The 25,576-nt window shown below is 38.8% G+C and overlaps 1 protein-coding gene across 6 annotated transcripts in view; it reads right to left on the minus strand.

Moving 5' to 3' along the window:
* Positions 1-373: 373 nt before the first annotated feature.
* Positions 374-25,576, minus strand: part of TTC7B (tetratricopeptide repeat domain 7B) — a 124,867-nt gene continuing 99,664 nt past the window's right edge. For all 6 annotated transcript variants that reach the window (XM_060756791.2, XM_060756782.2, XM_060756751.2 and 3 more), the window contains 3 exons: positions 21,419-21,559; positions 14,949-15,151; positions 374-1,456 (listed from right to left, as the gene is read on the minus strand). In XM_060756791.2, the coding sequence (XP_060612774.2) occupies positions 1,235-1,456; positions 14,949-15,151; positions 21,419-21,559 (566 nt within the window). In that variant the 3' untranslated portion in view covers positions 374-1,234. The remainder of the gene's footprint in view (positions 1,457-14,948; positions 15,152-21,418; positions 21,560-25,576) is intronic.

Here is a 25,576-nt window from a genome sequence, read left to right on the forward strand (position 1 = left end):
ACCTGAGAGTAAATTTCACTACACATTATAGAATTTACCTGTAAAGCACACACACGCACACACAATTGTGCTCATTTAAAAAAACATGGAACAGCATCTGTCTCTATCATCCAATGTGGATTATGCTGTATTATGTATTCTGCATTCCCATCCCCCAAACCCTGGAGAATGTCCAAAAATATGCTATTTGGGATTTTTGCCCCAGTATGGTCATAACATGTTTAAATCAGCCTGATGTTTTGATAAAACACATGAATCAGATTAATCAACCACCAGCCTTGTTGTTTCAGAGGCTGGACTGCACACTTTTAGTCACTTTCATTAATTTTCATCCAGTTTCAAAATGAAAAAGCAAAGCGAAATGACACCGAAGCCATTCAAAAATCATTTTATTATTAACATAATCTTCCCATTGAGCCAAGTGGGTGTATAATGCATAAGGAATGTCGGTAAATATTCCATCTTTAGCATCTTTTTACATATTTCCATTGATAAATAAACTCTGAATTCACATAAAAAAGTTAAACTTAAATAACTAATATTTTCTTTTCATTTTTTTCTCAACAGGCATACATTGGTAAAATATAAATATTCTTGTACACAACCTTTCTCCTAAGTAAAGGGAATGACAATTAGCTACACGTCACAGTTGTTAACAACTAAAAACATAAACCTTTTAGCTGATTTGCTGGCTTGGACTACCGTAGAGATGGAACACAGCAAATTTCACATTTTTTTCCTGGGCCCAGAGAGGTTGAAAGACATTGAAGAGAACAGGTCTTTGACAGGCTTGGTTAAAAACAGGCTGCTCTTTTGATGAATTTTAACTTGACTCTATTATACTACAGTTGGTGTTTGATTCTATTTAGTTGTACACAACACTCAGATGTCACCTAATAAAAATATGGCACAATATCAATTTGAACAATAGCATCAGGCTTTGGGAGTACTATGGGGGCAAAGATGTAGGCGAGACACAAGTGGTACTTTTGTTTGAGAGTGTTGTGTGTGTGTATTTTCTTCTGGTTTGTCATTTTTTCCCCGTTAACATCAATATACTGTACCACATCCACATGTCAGAATCCCCAACAGCAATGAGCAGATTGCCTGCTTGGTTCCATTACCTCTCAGCCTGAAAAGCTGCCCTTGGAGCCAGAAGGAAGGCAGGCAGGCTTCCTAACCTTTTCATGTTGAGCTGAAACACGATGGCTCATCAGTCTGCCAGGCTAGCCTTTCAGAGGACCCGGGGGATGATGGTGAAAGGGACGATGGGGCTGCTGGCTTCAAGCTCCAGCGCTGTTAGGAAACACTCAGTGGCTGCGTCGTCGTTGCCCTGAGCTTGCAGAACCACCCCAAGGCCGTTCCAAACCTCGTGGGCCGTGGAGTTCACCTGGACGGCATCTCGAAGGATCTTCTCAGCCAAACTGAACCTTCCAAGCTGATGAAGGATCAGAGCCTGTAATGAGAAGGAAGTGTCAAAACAGCTGAGAAAATAGCAACGGGATCATGCAAATTAAGCCAAAGAATAGCATGAACTACAATGGATGCAACAAGCAAGATCATGACAAAAAGACTAGAGAAAGCAGCCGCTCCTGCTTGTGCATTTCGGCTAAACCTTGATCCAATTCTGCTGGCTGGATATCAGTAGACCCCCTTATCTGTTTTCGCACAACTCTCGAAAACTGGAGGGTAGCTAGATAGCCATTTTTGGTCCGTAGCTGAAAAATGTGGCTAAATCCAGCCCACTGGTGGCAATGGGGAACTTACGAGGCTCCCCTTTTCATTCCCGAGAGCCTTTCCTTTTTTCCTTCAAGAGCGCCTGGGTGTCAGCAATGGAGTTAAGAACATATCCAGTCCATTATTTGGGGGGGGGGGGGGGAGAGACTTCCCACAGGATCCCTTTCTTTTTGTTTGCTGGGATTATTCTTGTTGTTGTTATTAATTATTATTATTATTATTATTATTATTATTATTATTATTATTATCTTTTAGAAGTATCTGCAGGAGAGGAAGGAGAAACAAAGCTAAAAGGGTGACTCTCCCAAGCCCACCACCCACCCGTCCCCAGCTCCCTGTCAGTCCCACTAATTAAAAAGAATCACGAAAATAAAGGATAATAAAGGAAAATCAAAAAGATTAAAATGTGGTGCTGAATAGTGGAGGAGGAGCCGAAATCGGTTGCCACATGGTCCCGTTATGGACTGAAATTTGTGATGGCTGGCCCCTTGCTGTTACGGGCACCCAAACAAACCGAAAAAGCCTGATTTGCTGAAGGATACGGTGAAAAATGGATCCAGGCTCAAGCCTAATATCAAGTATACAACTTGCACGTAATGCAAGATTTTAAAGCTTCATTGTACTGACTGTAATAGCCAAGTTAAATGTATAATTATTAGCAACCAATTAATAAATACTGCCAGACATCTCCTAAAATGTATTGTCATTCATTGGCAGTTTAAAGGAATCAGAAATCATACAGGAAACTATTAGCTCTGTCCACTAAAGAAAGAGCATGTGTAACATTTAATCTGTTTAACATAATCAAGCACGTTGTACAAAGGAGACAGAAATTCTCAGTGTTTATTTCAGGAATTTTGGAACTGTAAATAGCCCCTGCCCCAATTATTAATAAGAAATTATTTGTGGGGTCATTAACAGAAGAAACATTTTGGAGAAAAGGATACATTTGAAATCCATGTAAGAAGTATTCACAGTTGCCTCTTCTGAAGACAAGGGGAAAACCCAAAGAAATATATATTTTAAGGCATTATTATCAAGATTCCCTAAAATATCAATTCACTATGACTCAGATATAAACAGGTCCATGGAAACAAGACAGTAGAGAACTAAATCCAAAGTATGTGTCCACTACGTTATTTTGTTTGCTTTGCAAGTCTCTTCTTGTCTTTTGATTGTACAAGGCAACCTCAAGTACATTACTGCATACATTTGGCTGTGTAAATTCATGTTATACATAGGTTTCCATTCTTTTCACTTGTTAAACCGCTCCGACCCACACAAACAAACAAACCACTGGCTTATGGAATTGCTTTCTACAGCTGCAAAACACTTGTTGCTAAGGGTAAAGGCTTTTCCGCTTCACGATAGAGTTTTCAAAAGGTCATCTTTGATGTTACTAATGACTGAACTTTCTCTTGGTCCATTATAATAATGACTGCAAGGAACAAAGTAGTGAAATTCAAGCAGGCTCTTAAGACAAAACTGAATTATTGCAGGAAGGAGAAAAACAGCTTTAGAGTTCCATTTATTATGAAAAATATTTAAAATAAAAAGTACGTTGTCTTTTGCCCTATAGCAGTGTTTCTCAGCCTGAAGGTCAGGACCCCTGTGGGGGTCGTGAGGGGGGTTTCAGAGGGGTCAGCAAAGACCATCAGAAAATACATATTTCTGATGGTCTTAGGAACCCCTTTGGCAGCAACTCCAGCTCCCATCATGGCCCCCTAAAATTCATATATGCTCTGTTATAAACCATTTCAGACTCACAAGATGACTACCCAACTTTGAACAGCGACTCATCTACAAAAGGCCTATTAATATGAATGGATATACAGGTGGTCCCCGACTTAAAAACATCGGATTTACAAATGACTCATAGTTAAGAATAGGGGTGAGACAATAGGAAGTAAGAGAAATCTACCCCTCAGAATGAAAATTCACTTCTAAAAGAGTTATCATTGGGAAAGGTGTCTCAATTGAAGTTTTCTCACCAATGTTTGTTTCCACAACAAGCTAATTTTTTCAAATTCTAAATATCACAGGGACAAAAAGTGAGGCAAAATCTTCTGAGAAGGGACACAGACAGCAAAACAAACATCACAGGTGAATCTTGATTTCTATTTTGGCCACTGGCAATCCATTTTGAGGGTCTGGGGAGGCTTCCTTGTTCTTTGCAACACCTGAAGTCTTGAGGTTTTGTGAAAGGAAGGAATGATTTTCAATCCCATGGAAGGGGGAAATCCAAGGATGGTTGTAGGCTCTATAAAAGTATCTGGGACTTGCTTGTGGCCTGAAAGCAATGGTTTCCCCATCCCTAACCAACACATTCAGAGCAACCAGTTCTGTATGTGAGTCCAGATCGGTATACAACATCATCAAAGTTACAAACCAATACTTATCCTTATGAAGCCTTTTATTGAAGAACTATTATCACCAAAATGCTCCTCGGTTCAAAGCAACTCAGATATGCTCAGCTGTAAATAGGTTTTTATCCTTGGGTGTGTTCAGAAACTCTTTGGATTCAGTCAGAGATGGTGATGAATGCTCAATTGCAATAAAAACATGAAAGATGCTGGATTACTTTCAAATTTCTACAGCAAAACAACTCAAACACTCACTGTTTTATCACCCCAGAGTTCTATTTCTATTTAAATCATAACATTTATCCCAATGTAGTTTGTTTCCACCTACACTCCTCAGCTGCATGAAGCCTGATTCATGTGTCCCCTTAAAATGTATTTCAGCTTAGAGTTCCCCTCAGGGGGAGAAAAGCAGTATATAAACGTAGTAAATAAATAATAAATAAATAAAACATTTGAAAGGTAGGCACATCTTGACCTTTTGGGACAAGTAGGACAGTAGGACACTGATTTTTCTTCATTTGCATTATTTTACCCAATTCTATTATTTTTCAGCTTCTTTTCACTACATCGAGTGTCTTGTGCTGAAATGTTCAAGCAGTAATTTATTTGCACAGAAACAGTACATTTGTATAGATTCATGTTTTTGAATTAAAAGCGAAACAAAATGAACCACCTTCTTTTAAGTTCAACTATTTAAAAATAACATGAGTCATTAAAAATTATCTCTCTCTTAAAGGGAGGAACCTAAACACAATAAAGTACAGAAAACCTCCTACATGTCTTGCCAGTCTACAGTAATATTTCCAAACACGGAAATGTAAATAACACCAAAAACAGGGTTAGGGGAAAATATAATATTAATGCCTTTTATATAACTGATCACATACCTCAAAAATATCTATTCTTATGTAGATGTTATGATTTCATATGAAAAACACATTATTTGATAGGAGATAATCCTTAGGTAAGCCTTTTGCAAAGCATCTTTAGCTTTTAATAAAGAAAATGCATTAAATTAATTTTCATTAGAGGCATCCAGAAGCTACCTACTAGGCCGATTCACATGTAAAACTAGATCATGTATTCACAGGATGTTTATCAGGTGTAATAAGCCAAAGGGAATACTTCAAACCTGACAACATTGTGCTGATACTTCCATCACTAGGTGTTCTGTACAGCAGCTTTTTACAAAACATGGATATCATATGTGATTAAAAGAGACACTACTCCTTCTCCAATTTATATTTATTTGGAGCAAATTAATGGATTCGTGCTTGCTGCCTATTAAGGTAGCATGATCAGATATAGAAACCAATTTACAACATATATAACCTTTCAGCTAAATTCCAATAATGCCAACTTTAAAAACCCATGTGATAACCTCAATGAGGATGCCAGTAAAGGTAACTGTAAGTGTACCATTGTGAGAAAGTGTTCAGCACCAAGGCTCTCCTTTATGAAAAAACTCCCCTACAATACCAGTACATAGAGAAGAGCCCTACTTGATCAGATCAAAGATTGAAAGTTTGGAATAATAATAATAATAATAATAATAATAATAATAATGGCTCAAGCCAGTCAAGGTGGTCCCGCTGGTGATCAGCGCACGGGGTGCCGTGCCTTAATGACCTTGGCCTGCACTTAAAAACAATTGGCGCTGACAAAATTACCTTCTCTCAGCTGCAAAAGGCCACCTACTCAGATCCGCAAGCATTATCCGCCAATACATGACATAGTCCTAGACACTTGGGAAGTGTCAGATGTTTGATGCACTATAAAAGCCAGCACAGTGATCCTATTTGCTGTGTACTAAACAACAACAACTTTATTTCTAACCTTCCCTCTCTCCCTGAAGTCTCAGGGAATAACTTTTCCATCTTGTCTCCCAGCAATAGAAAAATCCCCGTAGGAAGTCCCAAAACAAAATATGAAAACAACAATTCTGTCCCTCTAAGACTTGCCAGCAGCTGCTGTCTAGTGGCATGTGGTTTTAAATATGGAGGTGCCTTGGTGAATAGGTAAGTCCTTAATCAATGTGATCAAATCCAATTTTAAAGTCACATTACTGGTTGCTCTCACCAAATCTTGTGGCAGATTTGTTGAGAGCAAATTTTGGTGAGACAACGTGGGCTTTTGCAGCCATGACATTCTGTTTTGTTTGTTTTTTTAAATGGAAGCAGACAACCATTATTTTAAGATGACCCTCTGGAGTTGTCACTTGATGTCTTTCTCTCTCACAGCCTGAAAAAACAATCCTATCTGATGTGAGGTAGTTTTTTGTTCTCCTCTTCACTCATGTCTTCAAATCAGATTTTTTTTCAGCTGCTCTTCATCATACAACAACAACAAAATATATTTTTAATCTATTACTTGTCTCTCCTTTTGGCTTGAGACAGGACACAACATACCATACTTAAATATATCTATAAAATCACACATTTAAACATAGTTAAAATGCAACCATAAAAGCCTATATTAAAATTTAAGTCGAAGAAAAAATATTTCCTAGGAAATAATGAGTAGGTCTAGAAAAAAAAGGCAACACATGATGATATAACTTAAGTCATAGAAATGGTTAAGTAAAAAATCCCAGATTCAAATTTCCTCAGCTAGTAATTGCTTTGAAAGATCAGAAGGTAATCTACCTGTTTGACCCATAAAGAATATTGAAGAAGGTGCTAGTAAGCCTTTCAAGGGAAAGAATTCAGTAAATGGGATGCCACAACAGAAAAGATTGTCCCTTTACCACTAGTGTCAGGTGGTGCAAATATCCCAAAAGAACAAAAAGTACTCCTTTTACAATAACTTCATAAGAAGAAATATATTATCTGAGATCCATGCCTCATTTTCATCACGTTTGCAGGCATGATCATCAATTTTGCAGATGACACCAAATTGGGAGAGATAGCCAATACCCCAGAAGACAAGAGCAGAATTCAAAACGATCTTGACAAATTAGGGCCAAAACTTAACAAAATGAAGTTCAACAGAGACAAATGCAAGATTCTCTACTTAGGCAGAAAAAATGAAATGCAAAGATACAGAAAGGCGAAAAAGATATTGGAGTCCTTGTGGACAGTAAGTTAAACATGAGCCAACAAAGTGATGTGGCAGCAAAAAAAGCCAATGGGGTTTTGGCCTGCATCAATAGGAGTATAGTGTCTAGATCCAGGGAAGTCATACTACCCCTCTATTCTGCCTTGGTCAGACCACCCCTAGAATACAGTGTCCAATTCTGGGCACCACAAGTCAGATGTTGACAAGCTGGAATGTTTCCAGAGGAGGGAGACTAAAATGACCAAGCATCTGGAGAACAAGCCCTATGAGGGGCGGCTTAAAGAGCTGGGCATGTTTAGTCTGCAGAAGAGAATGCTGAGAGGAGACAGGATGGCCATGTAAAAATAAGTGAGGGGAAGTCGTAGTGAGGAATGAGCAAGCTTGTTTTTTGCTGCCCTGGAGACTAGGATGCAGAACACTGGCTTCAAACTACAGGAAAGTAGATTCCACCTACACATTCAGAAGAACTTCCTAAGTTTGAGAGCTGTTCAGGAGTGGAACTCTCTGTGGTGGAGGCTCCTTCTTTGGAGGCTTTTAAGCAGAGGCTGGGTGGCCATCTTTCGGCGCTTTTCCTGCTTCCTGACGGGGGTTGGACTGGATGGCCCACGAGGTCTCTTCCAACTCTATGATTCTCTGACTATTTACTCGTTACCTATAAAGCATTTTTTTCTAACCAAAGTGTAAAGATGTATGCACATATTTCATGGTCTTCTTCTTGTATATTATTCTTTATATCAAGTCCCAAAGAGAACAGGATAACCTTTCAACTTACTTGTAGTACAAACAGGGCTGTTGTTTTCATACTGTTTTGAGGCCAGTGGCCTGCTAATGGCTTGCTTTGCTCTGTTTTAAAACCTCTGTATGTATGCAGCTGTATACAACAGCCTTTCTTCCAGGTCAAATGTTTTATATGAAGAAACACAGCCTTGGGCATGGAAACTTCCTTTTAGCATTTCCATGCTTTGTTACTGTGACTTCTCTTCCCAGTTCTCGATCTACACTGACACAAAGCTAACTCTCTAAAGATAAGTTTAAAAATGCAAATGGTATATCTCCACACTACCTTTCTGAAATACTGCCGCAGTACTTCATGGGTTTCTAGGGTTGGAAAGAATGTAGGGTCTAACTGGCCAATTTTCCGTGAGCCACCTAGTAGCAGCCAGTTTGTAGGGTGCTTGAAAAAAGACAATTGGATAAGATAGAGGCTACAAAACTCACAAGGGAAAATGCCTATGCAAGATCAATTATAAAAATCAGGAACAATTCTGGCTTCCTATTTTCAGGAAGGCTTAATTGTTATATATAAACTTAACATGCCTTCCTAGTGAATCAATAGGAACTTGGTACGTCAATGCTTATGTAAGCACCATTGATTCAAAGGGTTTATTCTAACTGGGTATAACAACTGAAAGAAGTAGGTTGCTGTGGGAAGCTTATGCAGAACTGGGATGTCCACTCATTTATGCAATTCTTCTAACCCTGAGGTATTCCTCTGAGTCCTCTGATACCCTTCTTTGGTGTGTGCCTGGTAATAGTTTAGGTTTGTTAGATTTTGAGAGTATTAAACCTAATAGTAGTAGTAGTAGTAACAATAATTTATACCTAACCCGCACCTCTCTCTCCCTGAAGGGACTCAGGGTGGCTTCCAAATATAACACAAAAACATGGCAAACATTCAGTGCCATAAAAATAAAACATTTACACATACAATTAAATTAAAATTTAATTTAACTGTATAAAAACATATACTCCGCTTAGTACAGTGGGTTAAACTGCTACGCTGCAGAAAATCCTGCTGATCGAAAGGTTGCCAGTTCAAGCCCAGGATGGCGTGAGCACCTGCCATCAGCCCCAGCTTACTGCCCACCTAATAGATTGAAAACAGAAATTTGAGTAGAAAAACAGTACCACTTTAAGCAGAAAGGTAACAAAAGACACTCATAACAACATGCCAGCGATTCCATTGACAGGACGTCTAAGGACAACAAAGTTCCTTAGCATGGAAGATGCAGCGACAGCACCCCCCTGTGGCTGGAGTCGAGCACAGCCTCCAGATGTTGGAAATGGAAAAGATGGGAAAAGCCTTTACCTCTGTTTATGTATTGTCTATCCTTGCTAATTGTATAACGGCATTAAATGTTTGCCGTATATGTGTTTTGTAATCCACCCTGAGTCCCCTGAGGAAGATAGAGTGGAATATAAATAAGTATATTATTATTATTGTTTTACTGACACAAAACCACAGTATGTCACAGCAAACGAGATCTATATGTTGGATTCTGTATCAAAAAATCACAAGTCGAACACTTCCCAAGTGTCTAGGACTGTGTGATGTATTTTCGAATGATGAATGCAGATCCAAGTAAGGTGGCCTTTTGCAGTTGACAGATCATGATTTTGTCGATGTTTATGGTTTCCAAATGCCGGCTGAGATCTTTTGGTACGGCACCCAGTGTGTCAATGACCACTGGGACCACCTGTACTGGTTTATGCCAGATCCTTTGCAGTTCGATTTTGAGGTCTTGATAATGGCTGAGTTTTTCCTGTTGTTTTTCCTCAACGCGGCTGTCACCTGGTATGGCGACATCAATAATCCAAACTTTTTTTCTTTTCCACAATCGTGATGTCTGGTGTATTGTGTTCCAAAACTTTGTCATTCTGGATTTGAAAGTCTCACAGTATTTTTGCGTGTTCATTTTCCACTACCTTTGCAGCTTTATGATCCCACCAACTCTTTGCTGCTGGCAGGTGGTATTTGTGACATAAGTTCCAGTGAATCATTTGGGCCACATTGGGCCACAAACAGAGGCAGAGTTGTGCCTCTGTTTGTAGTCCGTCTGTGCGATTTTCTTGCAACAGCTGAGGATATGATCTATGGTTTCATCATCTTCCATGCACAGTCTGCATTTTGGGTCATCAATGCAACTCTCAAGAGCCCTCATTAAACAAAAAAATACAGCCCAAGTTCTGGATAAAGGCTTTAGTATCAGTTAAAATGTATTCTGGATAACTACTCTGACATACTAATTTACTTGTAATATTGGGAACATCACAAAATATTGCATTGAAACATGATGTGGGATGAACATTTGATAATTCTATGGAAATATTAAAACCTGCAGAGTTAAATAACGTCAGAAAACAGAGATCAATAGGCATGTAGTAATTGTCTCCAGCTGTCTCAGCAACCATAAGACTGCCCTGTACAATATATGTGAGAAAAATAAATTAGGGATTAGATACAAAATTAATGTGTTGTCACAAAGACCAGAAGGTTGAAATGTTGACAGCATTAGCAGTATTCTAAATACTAGCATTCATCACCGCCTTGCATTTTATATCTTTGCATCTGTTCTTCCTTTCAAAAGCACGTTACTACCCAATGTGCGAAATTTGATAACATTTTAAAATATTATACAATTATATACACAACAAAACTTTCAATTGTAAAGGGCTATTTGAAACTGACATCCAACAAGAGCAAACTGGAGTGACATCATACATCTGGGTTATAATTATCCGATTTGTTTGATGCAATTAGAACATGAGTATGATTTGTGAGTTAGTTGCCCTGGGCTCAATGTCACTTAGCCACTGCCTTTCATTTTATAAACAAAAACAGACTAAATCATGAAACCGCTTCTGTTTAAGTGATCAAGGAACTGATAAGCAATGGGAAAAAAAGTATATTTTTCCAAAGACAACATACAAAATAGGCAACAAATGGAAAGCTCACATGAACATGCCGTTTATAATCTCAGCTTCAAAGGATTGTAAAAATCCTGGTTCACTACTAAATGGGAAATTTCTCTCAGTCAGATTTTCCACTTGATAGAGAAAACTATGAATTAACGGGGTTATCTGAACTCAGCCAAGAGAATATGAGATGTAATCAACAACAGTGCTAATGTTTGTCCAGAATTTTTAGGGCATCACTAATTTAAAGGATTAAAGTAAAATAAATACGGAGCTCTCAATAAGTAGTTTCACATCCAATCCCCTTGTTCAATAGCCCACTCTCAAACATTTTCTGAGTATCAAGCAAAAAGTGGGCGTAAGAAACAGTATCATATGAAAACTGATTGGCACAATCTGGGGATCACAACCAGATACAGTAAAGACATCTGCCCTTGCGCTTTGCTACTCTGCTGCTGAATACGCATGCCCAGTGTGGAACACATATGACCGTGCTAAAACAATGGATGTGGCTCTTAATGAGATATGCTGCATTATCACAGGACGTCTACGCCCTAGACACTGGAGAAATTACACTGTTTAGCTGGTATTGCACTACCTGATATTCGCCAGGAAGTAGCAGCCAATAATGAAAGGACCAAGGGAGTGACAACTCCGGCCCATCCCCTGTTCGAATATCAGCCAGCACACCAACGCCTTAAATCGAGTAACAGTTTTCTAAGATCTACAGAGATACTCGCAGGAACACCTCAGTAAGCGAGAGTCCAAAAGTGGCAGGCTACAACCCGGAACCTCAATCCATGGCTGATTACCAAATGAGAGACTCATTTGGAAGGGCAACGCACCAGTAGGGAAGAATGGCCTATGAAATAGTGCCGTAAGTTGATAGTGTGATCTGTGTAAACAGAGAGCTACGGAGTCTTTACAAAAGGATGAAAGGAAATGCTGGTGTGTTCCCTCTTATACACACCATGAGACTATGGTACTTCTTGACCATAGTGAGATAGGTTTCCAAATTGAGGGAATCCATCAGTTCTAAATCAGCATCTAGTGTCAGTAATGGCCTGAAGAAGGATGACCCAACTGAACTTGAATCTAGTCAAAACCGTCAGTCAAAAGGTAGAGGGGAGAATGGAGATTAAACCCATTTTGGATAAGATTACTCTCCATGGAGATTCAGGTTCTTCCTTTATGCATGCACATACACTCAGCTCTGAACCCAACCTTTGGACAAGGATACATCTTAAATTTTCTTGTTAAAATGTATTCTGCAAAATTTACTAAGTAAATAAGCATTTAAATCCATTCTTGTTGTCAACAGGCTTACCAGTAGTTTTACAAGGAAGGAAACTAAACCCTCATAAAAAGACACAAACACAAAATAGCGGATAGAACAAATATTACATCACAATTATATTCACTATGGGATATTAGAAAGTTTATATAAAATAGAATAGTTATCACTGCCCATTCTAGGTTGAACAATAAAGTCTTATAGTACTTTTGCAATGAAAAGATAAAAGGAAACGTGAGACAATCTGCTTGGTAAAAACAACACATTCAATAAACAGTACAGTACCATGTTGATGCAGCTGCTAATAAACAGAGGCAATATAAATAAAAGCCAGATACATATTGAGATATGAGTATTTTCTTTTTAGTACATAAAGTGTCAATTACAAGAAATGCAAAGTAATAACTATCCCAGCCACCCAAAACATCCAGATAGGTGGCTGAGATAGTGGTACTCACACTTTCTGAAGGTTCAATGTAAATAAACAAAATTATTTTAAAATTACCACCACCATATACAATTATTTTAAAATTATATAAAATTACCACCTGCATATGTGTTGTATTCAATATATATGAAGCATATGTGAGTTCTGTATTTAGACCTGGGTCTAATCTCCAAGATAACTTATTATGCACATATATATGAAATACAGGTATTCAAATACAAAGTGTTGATTATTAACTTTAAAGCCTGTAATGGTTTAGGCCCAGACATTTGGCAAACCACATCTCCACTTACAAATCTGCTTGGGCACTATGGTCAGCGGAGACGGCCCTGCTCTCAGTCCCACCCTTGTCTCAAGCATGGCTGGTGGGAACAAGGGAGGAGCACTTCTCCGTAATTGCCCTCGACTCTGGAACTCTCTCCCCAAAGAGATAAAAAGGCCCCCTCCTTACTCTCTTTAAAAAAAATATTAAAAACTCATTTTTGCTCCCAAGCATATTGAGATGAGGCATAGAATATCATACTTAGTCACCATGGAGTGGAAATGCCTGGTCACTCTGGTTGCTGGCTGGAAAAAAATAGCATTGAATATTTGCCAATGTTTGTTGTTAACCACCCTGAGTCCCCTTGGGGAGATAGGGCGGGACATAAATAAAATCTTATTATATTATACATTATTGTTCCAAAATAAAAAAAACCCTCACTTTTGGTCACAAGCATTTTGGATATGGGATACTTAAGCTGTATTTGGCTGTTATTTAATTCAAGTAGACCACTTTTGGTTGGCCACCCATTTCTTTTACAAAGCACTTTTGGGATGCAATGTGTTTAAATATCTTGAGAGGTCAGGAAAGTAAAATGAAAATGCTTCCCTTGTTTTTTACTCTTGTCTGGTAATTTTCCTTATCTGGTCCCTTGGGATGAATGCGAAAAAGCCTCTCTTATTAATTCATGAAAGCCTAGGTTGAAACAAGCTCCTACTTTTAAATAAAAATGTTGAGTACTAGGCAGGGGATTATAACTCTTTTGCCAAGTTCTATGCATAGCAGGAGCAATTTAAATAGGTAAGTTAAAAAGGTTCCTTAAAACAACAAAGTCACAATGGACAGAGTAATCTGTAATAAAATGCTAATAAAACACATCAGTTCAATCATTAATTATAATGTTTTTTCAAGTTGGGAAGCAGGGAATTCTACTACAGATTCATCAACTGCGAGGGAAGTCCATTTCTAACAATATTTTCAACCTTCTTTCTTTCCAGTCTTTGTAATGAACCTTTTACCACTGTGCTTAAATATGGGATACTCACCGAAGAAACAATTAAAAGAAAGTGAAAGAAATATAAGTAAAGGTAAATGTTTCCCCTTGACATTAAGCTTATTTATTTATTTGCTATACTTGTATACTGCCTTTCTCGGCCTTATTGGTGACTCAAGGCGGTTTTAAGTCTAGTCATGTCCGACTCTGAGGGGTGGTGCTCATCTCCATTTCTACGACGAAGTGCCAACGTTGTCCATACACACCTTCAAGGTCATGTGGCTGGCATGACTGGATGGAGCACCAATCCTTTCCCGTAGAAGCAGTACCTATTGATCTACTCACATTTGCATGTTTTCAAAATGCTGGGTTGGCAGAAGCCAGGACTAACAGCGGGAGCTTATCTACCTCACTACCTCATGGCCATATCACCCGAAAAAACCTACAACAACCCACAAATTATTCAAGAGTTCTTTTCCACGAGTCAGATTCAGCAACATATGAACACAATGTCTAAAAACAATCCACAAATGCTGTTGTTGTCTGCTTTAATTACGTAAAATAAATACGTACATTGCTCACTGCCTTTCCTCTTGAATATCTTGATCTCCCCTCTACATCAATATTAGATTACTCTCTCCATGATTGGATCTTTGTATAAGACATTGGAAAGTAGATTCCTTTTCAGTCCAATGTCTAAAAGACATACTCTTGGGACCACAAAATTGCACTTCAAATCTGATCCTAGTTGTTTGGACTGGAATAAGCTAGGGATAAATAGCCAGTTAATTAACTACTGGAATATACTAATCCCATTACCTAAACAAAACTCATGATTTGCCTTTGTTTTACCTTACAATTTTGGAGCCTTTTAATGCTGGAATTTCATTTTTTTAAAAAGAAATCAGCATCTATTTATGAAAGTCATCACACCATGGTAGGTTGCACACCATCCTTTATGGACCAATGACCCGTGGTTCCATGATACACCAACTGCTTCTGATTTCCCCAACAACCCACCAATGCTATATAAGTATAGTTCTTGTTATGTGTTCAAGGTGTTCAACATATATAGTGCGGTGTAAAACTGGACTTACCAATCTCTGCATACTTTTGACATGGGTAGGGCTGATAGATAAGGCCTCTTCATACCAGCGTTTCGCTTCATCAATATTGCCCCGAAGTTCTGCCACTTGACCTCTCATGTAGAGGACATTGTGAGACATTGGAAAGAGGTTAGCCGCTTCCTGAGTACAAGCTGTGGCTTCTGCAGGTTTCCCGATTCCTATATATACTTCAGCTGCCATTAGAGGAAGAAGAAAGAAGGATGAATGAGCCTCACGTAATGATCCTATTTCTCCTTTGCTTACATTATGACTTATTTTTCTGAGGAAGCTTACTCCAGGCACGGATTTCACTTCAATTAAATGCTACATTACATTACAACCTTCAAACAGAAGGTTTTGCAAATGCATAGGCATGAAAGATGAGGGTGGGAAAGAAAACAGTCTGAACTTAATTTGAGCAGAGAGCCTTGGGCTCAGCAGTGATTCAGTTCCAGGACTGAGGACTCGAACAGATGATGTGTGATAGCACTGAGGTTACACATGTTGCTTCTGGCTCAAAGATAACAGAACCCAGCTCTTACTATTTTTGCTTTTCAGAAGCATAGTCATACATAGAATATACGTAATCTATTTATCCTGATCTGTTGGTGTTACAGCATTGGATAGATTTCTGAAGTTTGGTCAACTTAATCGGAATAGTTTCACAAATTCAAAAAACAATTAAAAGCTTCTCTCTGATGACATGGATGTTTTCCCACTCTCTTGTTCTGATAGATTGTTTTATGCAAGGGAAGCAGAATGTGAATTCCCTGTCACATAGATAAAAGGAAGCCGTTTCCCCCTATAGCTGTTGTTGTGTCATTATGGTGATCCTAATGTGAATCTACGAAAGGTTTTCTGGCGATGAGAGTATGTAGCATGCATGGTTTTCATGGCAGAGTGGGAATTCAAATTGTAGTCTCCAGCATCATAGTCCAACATTAACACTATTTATGACAAGCTGACTTTACACCATGCTGGCTCCAATACAGTGGTTCCCAACCATTTTTTTGACCAGGGACCACTTTGACCAGGGACCATAATAATAATAATAACAACTACTACAACACTTTATTTATATTCTGCCCTTCTCACCCCGAAGGGGACTGAGGGTGGATCATCGTACTTGGCAAATATTCAATGCAGACAGTCAACAGAAGGAGGTGGTTTATTTTGATTCAGTGTCCAGCTGTTTTTGATGCCATAAAAGGTTGGGCTTGAGTCCAGGAGGTGCGGTTGTTCTATCTTCTATGACGAAGAGCCATCAGGACTTCCTCCTTCCTTTTGGTCGCCCAGCATTTTCTGATCTTCTTTCTTTATGGTGTAAAACACCTCCCCCACTTATTAGCTGTACCTAATTTCTCTAATTAAAGCTAAAGCTGTTTTTGAATTGCTTAGGTAAACAATGAGCTAGGGTGTCATTTGGCACCTCATGCCAAACCCGGGGTTCTATCAACCTTTGGTTGATAGAACTTAACAATTGACAATTTACCAGCTGTGCTAAACCTCCGGCCTCCTCCGACCACTCTCCAACATTAGTACCAAAAGGGTTACAAATCAGGTTTTGGTCAACTTTAGATTTGGTTTGGTTATTTGGGGTATTAATTCAGAAAATTGCATTTGATAGACCACATCAGCTCTAGTTTCTGATACAGATCATATGCCATCCAGTAGTTGCCATCTACTTGCCCACATAAAAACCATATTTAAGGAGCCTTGGCACTATAAGAGGATTTTGCAAGACCAGTTGCTCTTGTTGCAACAGTATAGTAACGGTGAAGTCGTGGACCATATTTTAGTACTTGCGGACCACTTGTGGCCCACGGACCACAGATTGGGAACCACTGCACTAATATTTACATCAAACTTGTCCAGGCTTTAAAATGGGTTAACATAATCTTTTCCTCCAGATGTCTGAACTGCTGTAAAACCTTCACCATTCTTGTCCATTGACCATGCTGCCAAGGGCCGATGATAACCGAGAATCAAAACATTAGGAGGACATCAATTTGGGGAAGTCTGAATGAATGTTTTATTCCTTTCTCTGAGTGGATAAAAAAAAAAACCCGTATCTTGCCAATTTCATCTGGAAACATTGCTGAAACCAGAAAGGCACAGAAGAAATTAAAAGAAGATCCCTTTGGCAGATCCAGAGTTTCTATCAGACAATAAGGAATATTTCTTCTACATAGTTTCAGCACTATGGAAGTGGAAACATCCAGAACTCCAAATAATATATACTAGATTGAATTAAAAGATCTGTTATGATTCTTCATCAAATTTAGAAATACAAGATCTCCAAAATGGGGTAGTTCAATTTTTTTTTACAGCTTGTCTCCTTTGAGGCAGTTTCTCAATTTCATTCTAAATAGCATGTAAATTCTTATTTCCTTTCAAATATATTCAGTTTCATCTCTTAATTACAATTAAGTCGCTTGTGTACCCATGACACTGCTCTGGCTTAAAGCCCAGATACAATGGATGCTGTCTTAATAAAAGGACTTTGACAAATTTAGCCACTTTATTTAACTAAGTTCTAATTAACTTTTCAATATTTGAGGCAAAGAAAAAAAGAAGAGAGACATGACATGACATCAGGGTAAGGGGATTAAAACCTGGCGTACAATTATCAGTCACCTACTGAGCCCACAGTCTGCTTGAGTCATAAGGAAATGGCAGGTGAAGAATAAAAGAAAAAAAGATTTAATATAACTGGGCTGTTGTGCGTTTTCTGGGATGTAAGACCATGTTCCAGAAGCATTCTCTCCTGACGTTTTACCTGCATCTATGGCTGGCATCATCAGAGGTTGTGAAGTCTGTTGGAAACTAGGAAAATTGAGTTTATATATCTGTGAATAATCCCAACAAGGTATGTCCCCAGGCAGTAAGAAGGCAGACCTTGGAACTGCTAGGCCACTAAATGCTAATCAAGGTGGCCAATTGAAACATTCACAACTACCTCCAAAAGATAAAAGAGTTCTTTCTCACACCCTGGACATTCCACAGATATATAAAACCCATTTTCCTAGTTTCCAACATACTTCACAACCTCTGAGGATTCCTGCCATAGATGCAGGTGAAACGTCAGGAGAGAATGCTTTTGGAACATGGCCATACAGCCTGGAAAATTCACAACAACCCAGTGATTCTGGCCATGAAAGCCTTCGACAGATTTAATGTAACCTTTCCAATATGACACTCTAAACCCAAGCAACTCATAAGAGCATCAGACAATTTAAAAATCAACATGATGGGGAAAGTGGTGCATTTTTCTTCCTCTGTCCATCCTTTTTTTCCTTTGGCATCATGTCTTTTAACCATAAGCATTTGAGCAGAGATTGTAGTGTTTTTATTGACTGTATGTAAGCTGTTTTGGGATCTAATTTGGCAGAAGAGCTGGGGAAAAGGTTTCAAATAAATAAGTAAACACCTCTGAGAGACATGGAATGAATATGAAGTGAGAGAGACCCATTCACTCCCAGCTGTCAATGTAATTTTTCGGGCAGAACCGGCAAGATGCTGAGACTCGGCAGCCTTCTTCAAGATTCCTATGATTCCAAGTGAGTTTCTTTGCAGGTATTCTTGACTGCAGTACTAATAGCAACTTGGAGGAATAGGACAATTTAAATTGGGAAAATATTTTCATGCTCTGGGCACTAAGGCTTAATCATATAATGTGCCTGAATGCTGCTACTTCAATAGAACTTCTCATAGCTACTTCAAAGTAAATATCACATATTCAGGAACCCAATCTTTGCTCTCCTGCTGCACACGTGTAGTTGGCCCCGAGAGATAACAATTCTGCATCTTTTTTAAAAAAATGACAAGGAAAAGGAAGTATTGTCAGCATGTTAAAAGACAGCAAAATCAGTATGTTACTAGACAACATGTCAAGGGATTTAGGGGAACATTAGAGGAACCCAATCTGAAGCACGTGTACTACAAAAATATAGCACTATGATTCTATTATGAATCTTGAGATATGCTTTTGAGGCAGGTGTATTTAGGATTCCCTGTGAGACGGCTCTTCAGCCTCACCGAATTACAAACCCCAGGCATCCACAATATGTTGCCATGGCAATTAAAGTGAAATCACAGTGCTATAATTTTGTACAATGAAAGAACCCCTGGAGATGGCGGAGATGAATGTTCTATGATACTAATTAAACAGCCTAAAGGGTTTTTAATGTCTCTTCATGAAACCTGCAATAAATGAATCAGACAGTATTTCACTTGGAGGCTTTATTCTTGGGGAAAATAACCCTGGTGTGTCTTTTTAAAAGGGCGCTGGCCACATGTCCAGAAAGGTTTCCTGGTTCTCTCCACTCTTCCTGGCCATTTGATCTAGTCCAGTAGTTCTCAACCTGTGGGTCCATAGGTGTTTTGACCTACAATGCCCATAAATCCCAGCCAGTTTACCAGTTGTCAGGATTTCTGGGAGTTGAGCATCTGGGGACCCACAGGTTGAGAACCACTGATCTAGACTGACCTGTGAGGCTTTTTAACCAGAAGTTTCATCAGTTTTAAGAAATCAGTATGGGGAGCTGAAGCCATCAAAGGAAAGCCTCCAAAGTTCCACTATGTTTCTCTTTAGCCCTTAAAATCTTATCAGAAGTGCTGCAAATTCTACAGCAAGTTAGAGAAAACCAGGGTGCATCTACATTATATAATTAATGCAGTTTTACACCATTTTAACTGCTATGGCTCAATGCAATGGAATCATGGGAGTTGTAATTTTGAAAGTTCTTCAGCCTTCTCTGCATTAATTTTACAGTGTAGATACACCACCAGTGTCCACCAATTTTTTTTTGCACTGAAGCTCCCAACAGTCCAATAATTGATCATACTGGCTGGTGCCAAATAGAGTGGTTCAAAGAATCTAGACAATCATTTTGAGAAAGGCTGTACTACAGGATCCATGCAGTCCATGGTCAAAGGAGCGTGCTCATTATTGCTTATTGCAATCTACCCTTGTAGTATTCTAAAATATTTAAATCAGTGGTTCACAACCTTTTTTTTATACCACTTTCACCAAGGACCACTCTCCAACATTAGTACCAAACAGGCTACAAATCAGTTTTTGGTCAACTTTAGATTTGGTTTGGTTATTTGGCATGCCGATTCAGAAAACTGCATTGGATAGACCACAACAGCTGTAGTTTCTGATACAGAACATATGCCATACAGTAATCGCCATCTGCTTGCCCACAGAAAGCCATATTTAATAATCCAGAGCTGATATGGTAGTAGTCTTTTGTAGGTAGTCAGCCTCTCCTCTCCCGACATCCCTGTTAACTTGGCACTATAAGAGGGTTTTGCGAGACCAGTCACTCTCATTGTCTCATGTTTTCAAGGCAAAGGTATAGTAATGGTGAGACTATGGACCATATTTTCATTCTTGCGAACCACTGGTGGTCCATGGACCACAGGTTGGGAACCACTGATTTGAATGATTTATATTTATTTATTTATTTATTTATTTATTTCGGGCTTTTATATCCTGTCCTATCTCAACCTCCGCAGAGGGACTCAGGATGAGTATGATGACAATGATATCTTTTTAAATGTGGTGTTGTGTGCCTTCGAGTTGCTTCCAACTTGTGGTGACCATAAGATGAATCTATCATGATGGAAGGCTGAGACAGGGAGGACTGGCATGTATTCACTGTCCATCCCAGAGCCTAATTTCTATGAAACCCCCCCTCAAAAATTCGCTTCTCAGAATGTGTGATCATGTCCAGAAGCATTCAAAAGTGTATTCCAACCTCTGAACTTATATGGCACCTCCATGTGACAATGTGACCATGGCCACATGTTACCAAAGTGCTTTCTTTGTAGCTCTCCTAATCTGATGTCAATATCTGTATTCACCTGTATTATTCCTGATTTAAAGTCAGAACTATAGCTATAGAGTTAAAGTTATTAAAATATTGGAGCAACATTTTAATATATATATGTTCCTCCAAATAGATTTCCTCCAAAAAAAGTAGTTTTAGTTTACAGCTTGGGAAAAAAAATAACAGATGTAATTTTGGTGGCATTTATCTTTTTGTATAAAACCCACGTTTTGAGCTACCCTGTTTCAGTTGCACAATTCTGCCAAAATGCCAGATTAAAGTTCACCAAAACACTGTCACATTTAATTTTGAACGAGACACTTTAAATTTCCATGACTTCACAAAACCTGAGCAGCATTTGGGGAAAGGGGAGAGGGGGGAGTCAATCTTCTGACAACGTTGCTAAATACTAAATGCCATCCTCCCCTAGACCTCTGTTTCATAAATTAAACATCCAATGTTCTTGTCTCGAAATGAAACAAAATGCCACTTTCTGAATAAGTGTCCTGAAAAGCTGTGCTTTTAGCTGACATACAATAAAACATTCTGGCCTGCTGAATGCAATGAATACAAATTCCTGGAGCTAATGAGCAGGAAAAGAAAACAGCAGCTGTGCCTCATTACCTGCATGAAGCCAGATTTGAGCCAGAGTCATCCAAGGATGCAGAGGACCTTGCTTCGGAGTGCTGCTCTGTAAAGAGGAGGCAACCTCGGACAACGCCTGCTCCACTCTAGAGGCTGCTATTGACGTTGCATGAATTGAACCTGTGGATGTAAAATCATAATAAAAATTGTATGGAGGTGGGGGTTAAGCTTCTGATGTTGCTTTCACTTCTCCATCTTACCTGTGCACAACATCCTAAAGCAAACACGTTTCTCGCCTCCTGATAATCAGGATGTTAAATGTTAGTGACCCCACATCAAAAGCCCAGTTTATCACCAGAAATGTCAAGAGATTGGAGCAGCCACTGCGAAACACAAAGCTAATAAACTACTAATCTGCAGGTATGAACGTTTAGCATCTATGCGCACAAATTTTAAGATCCAAGGAAGCTTGGATGACATATGATGTAAATGTTACTATTTGTTTTTCGGTACTAGTAGCTGCAGTATTTTTTCTTCCCAAGAGATGTAATTACACTGTTTTAAGGATAGTGAATAGGCAGAACAAAATAATTAATGCGTATAAAATGATCTCAACACTTTCCTGAATAAGAACCTGTTATGCAACTCAAAGTCCACTCAAATATCAATATTAAGAACTTGAGAAGTGAGTAGAATGGACCTTAGTCCAAAATAGAGTTTGGTGGTTCTCAACCTGTGGGTCCCCAGGTATTTTGGCCTACAATTCCCAAAAATCCCAGCCAGTTTACCAGCTGTTAGGATTTCTGGGAGTTGAAAGCCAAAACATCTGGGGACCCACAGGTTAGAACCACTGAGTTAGAGCTAAAGGAAGGGGATCTGATTTGCATTCAGATTACACATTTGATCTGTAGTACACTTTCCTTCCTCTCCTTGATATGTTGTTATTATTAATGCTATTGTTGTATGTTCTATGTACCAAACAGTACACAAATTGATATTACAGTTATAATAGTAAATATCTTGAAGCATAGTTGTTTTGGGGCAATGTTTACTGTCCCTCTTTAGATACCAACTTTGATAAACAGGCTGATCAAGTATAATATTTCACAAAAGCTTAAGTAACTAGACAAAATAAAAGTGTCACAGATTTCTGCAAGAAAAAGAAAAAGATGAATGCTTTGTCAAGCTACAAATAAACAATCACACAAATGAATCACCTTCTTCTATTTCCCTGATGGCAATTTTGGAACACTGTTCATATGTATTATATTTTCCTTCAAAAATAATACTGAATGTTTCCCCTGGAACATCTTATTTATTAGCCACCACAGATTTTACATCTATTCAGAATTTTACTGTGTAACAGCGCTCTGCTGACTTTGTGACAAGCAGAAATTAAACAGCTGAAACTTATGTTGTGTGCAGAAGTGGAAAATGTCATCTGCTGGATTATGGTTTGATTTACAGCTGCTAAGGGCATTTTCACCTTTACGCAATCCTCACAGTTCTTCACAGAGAAACTGAGTTTCTTTTCACACTCTTATCTTGTTCTTTCATATTAGTTTAATAAGTGTATTTACAATCTGGGTATTATGGAGCTACTATTTAGCAAGTATTTTAATACATATATTCTTACAGGATTGGATCATTATCCATTTGTTTGGCAGAGCTTTCCTATTCTGCTTCTTGGTGCAGACCTTTTGTGCCATCAGGATCCTGAATAGATTACTGCAACACACTCAACATGGGGTTGCCTTTGAAGACTGTTTGGAAGCTTCAAGTAGTCCAACGGGCAGCAGCCACTGCTCATTGGAGCAACGTGCAGGGAGCATACAACCCCCCATTACGCCAGTTCCACTAGCTGTCAGTCTGCTACTGAGCACAATTCAAAGTGCTGGCTTCAGCCCTAAACGGTTCTGGCCCAGCATACCTATCCAAACGAACTTCCCTCTATGAACCATATAGGAGATTAAGATCTGGGGAGGCCCTGCTCTCGGTCCCAACTCCTTCATATGTGTGGTTGGTGGGGACAAGAGACCATTGTCTTCTCAGTGGTGGCCCCTTGGCCTTAGAACTCCCTCCCTGGCAAAATCAGATCAGCCCCCTCTCCACTGACCTTCAGAAAAAAACATGGATTTGGGACCAAGCTTTCGGATAGTAATCTTTTAGTGAACACGGAATAGGGAAATGACAACTGGAATGGCCTCGGACTATGATATTGGATTGCGTGGTTTTAATAATTGGCTTGAATATTCGAGATGTGTTTAGCTTTTGGTTTTAGTGTATATGTTTATTTTGTTGGATTTATGTTTGTGTGGCATCAAATATTTGCCTATATGTGAGCTGCTCTGAGCCCCCTTCGGTATGAGAAGGGCATGGTATAAGTATGGTAAATAAATAACTAAAATTTTCTAGAAGCTAGAAAATCTATAACAGAATGGAATAAGGCGGGTGATTGCAGTAGGGAAAGTTGAAACTGGCGATTTTGCCATACCAAAGGGAGCTCTTTCTCTTCACGCATTGAGGTAATGTACCCAAGTATTTTATATATATCCTCATCTGTGTTCACATAAACATTTTAAGAGGGACCACTGTGAGAGAGCATACATTCTTACTCTATTCTTCCTTTTCTAATCTCAACAGCCATTAAGCACTATGCCAGAACCAAATTTAAAGCTAGTCATCTTTACCAAATTTCCTGATGGTGCTGAAACAAAACTTAATTGCAGTTGTGGACACAAAGAGAGGATGCTGAGATTATTGGTGTCACTGGAGATGGGGGGGGGGGGGAAGCACAAACTTTTCACATACTCCCAACTGTTTAAAATAAGGAATTTACACTGGGATAGCATGTGGCCTTGGTTTCTGCACATTTTAAGAATATTTTCCTAATAGACATGTATGAATACTGAAGTACATCTATTATGACACAAAAAGTCATTTTAGTACTAGTCTCTTTGTGGGAGGATTAACATATTAAAAGGGCCCAAACTGCTATGTATGAAAAAATGAAGACAGGTAGGCATTAATATTCAAGTGCATCTGGACTCATAACCCTGAGACTTGTAAATGGCAGACCAAAGATCCTAAGTTGAATATTCAGGATCTTTCTTAAATAGAAAAAGATAGCCCTGGCTCCTCCTCCAATCCACAAAATGTGTGGTCACTGAAATATTTAATATTAGATAGGGGCTAGTTGAAGACTGAATATGTACTTCAGGTAATGTATAGTTCTCGTCCCAATGTATATCCTAGGAGCCCCTGGTGGTGCAATGGGTTTAAACCCTTGTGCCGAGTGAACTGCCAACCTGAAGGTCGGCAGTTCGAATCCGGGGAGTGGGATGACCTCCCATCTGTCAGCTCCAGCTTCTCATACAGGGACATGAGAGAAGCCTCCCAGAAGATGGCAAAACATTCAAGCATCCCCTGGGCAACGTCTTTGCAGACGGCCAACTCTCACACCAGAAGTAACTTGCAATTTCTCAAGTCACTCCTGACATGAAAAAAATGTATATCCTATCATTGTCATCTTGAAAAAGGGAAAATTTTATTTCACAGCATTTAATTTCACAAACCATATTATGGTTGCTTACAATTAGAGACCAACACAATTAAATTCTGAAAATCCTCTCCTTAGTAAACCTAAGGAGAGGTTCTATGATATGTTTATGGGCAACTTCACAACCTTTTTTTGGCTAGTGTTTAGGATATCTAAACAAAAATGTGAACTGCAACCAACATGTGTTCATATGCTCATATATTCTTCAGAAAGCCAAGAACACTTCATTTCTAATGAAGTGAAATGTCCCTTAGTCTCAGTTTCTTCTCAGCAAAATCAGCAAGCAGCTTTAGGGCTGCGCACTTCTTTGTTTTGCAGGCAACCCACATGAAGTATTCTCTTTCTATTGACCGCTGTCTATTTTTTATATTGATTGAAAGTTAAATATTAATATATTAGCAAAACATGTGTGTTATTCAATCTCACTAAGTAATATGACACATTCTTATTCCATGTAGCTTTTCAAGTCCTATTTTGTAAATCATGGGTAGGGAAACTTGTGTCCTCCAAGTGTTTAGAACTGAATTGGTAACTACTGGCCACGCAAAGTGGGGCTTGTGGAAGCTGTAGTCCAAAACAGATCACTTTGCCGTAAGGGATAAACCTGCTTTGGTATTTTAAATATAAATGCATTTGAC

Source organism: Anolis sagrei, chromosome 1 (assembly GCF_037176765.1).
Source record: "Anolis sagrei isolate rAnoSag1 chromosome 1, rAnoSag1.mat, whole genome shotgun sequence".
NCBI lineage: Eukaryota > Metazoa > Chordata > Lepidosauria > Squamata > Dactyloidae > Anolis > Anolis sagrei.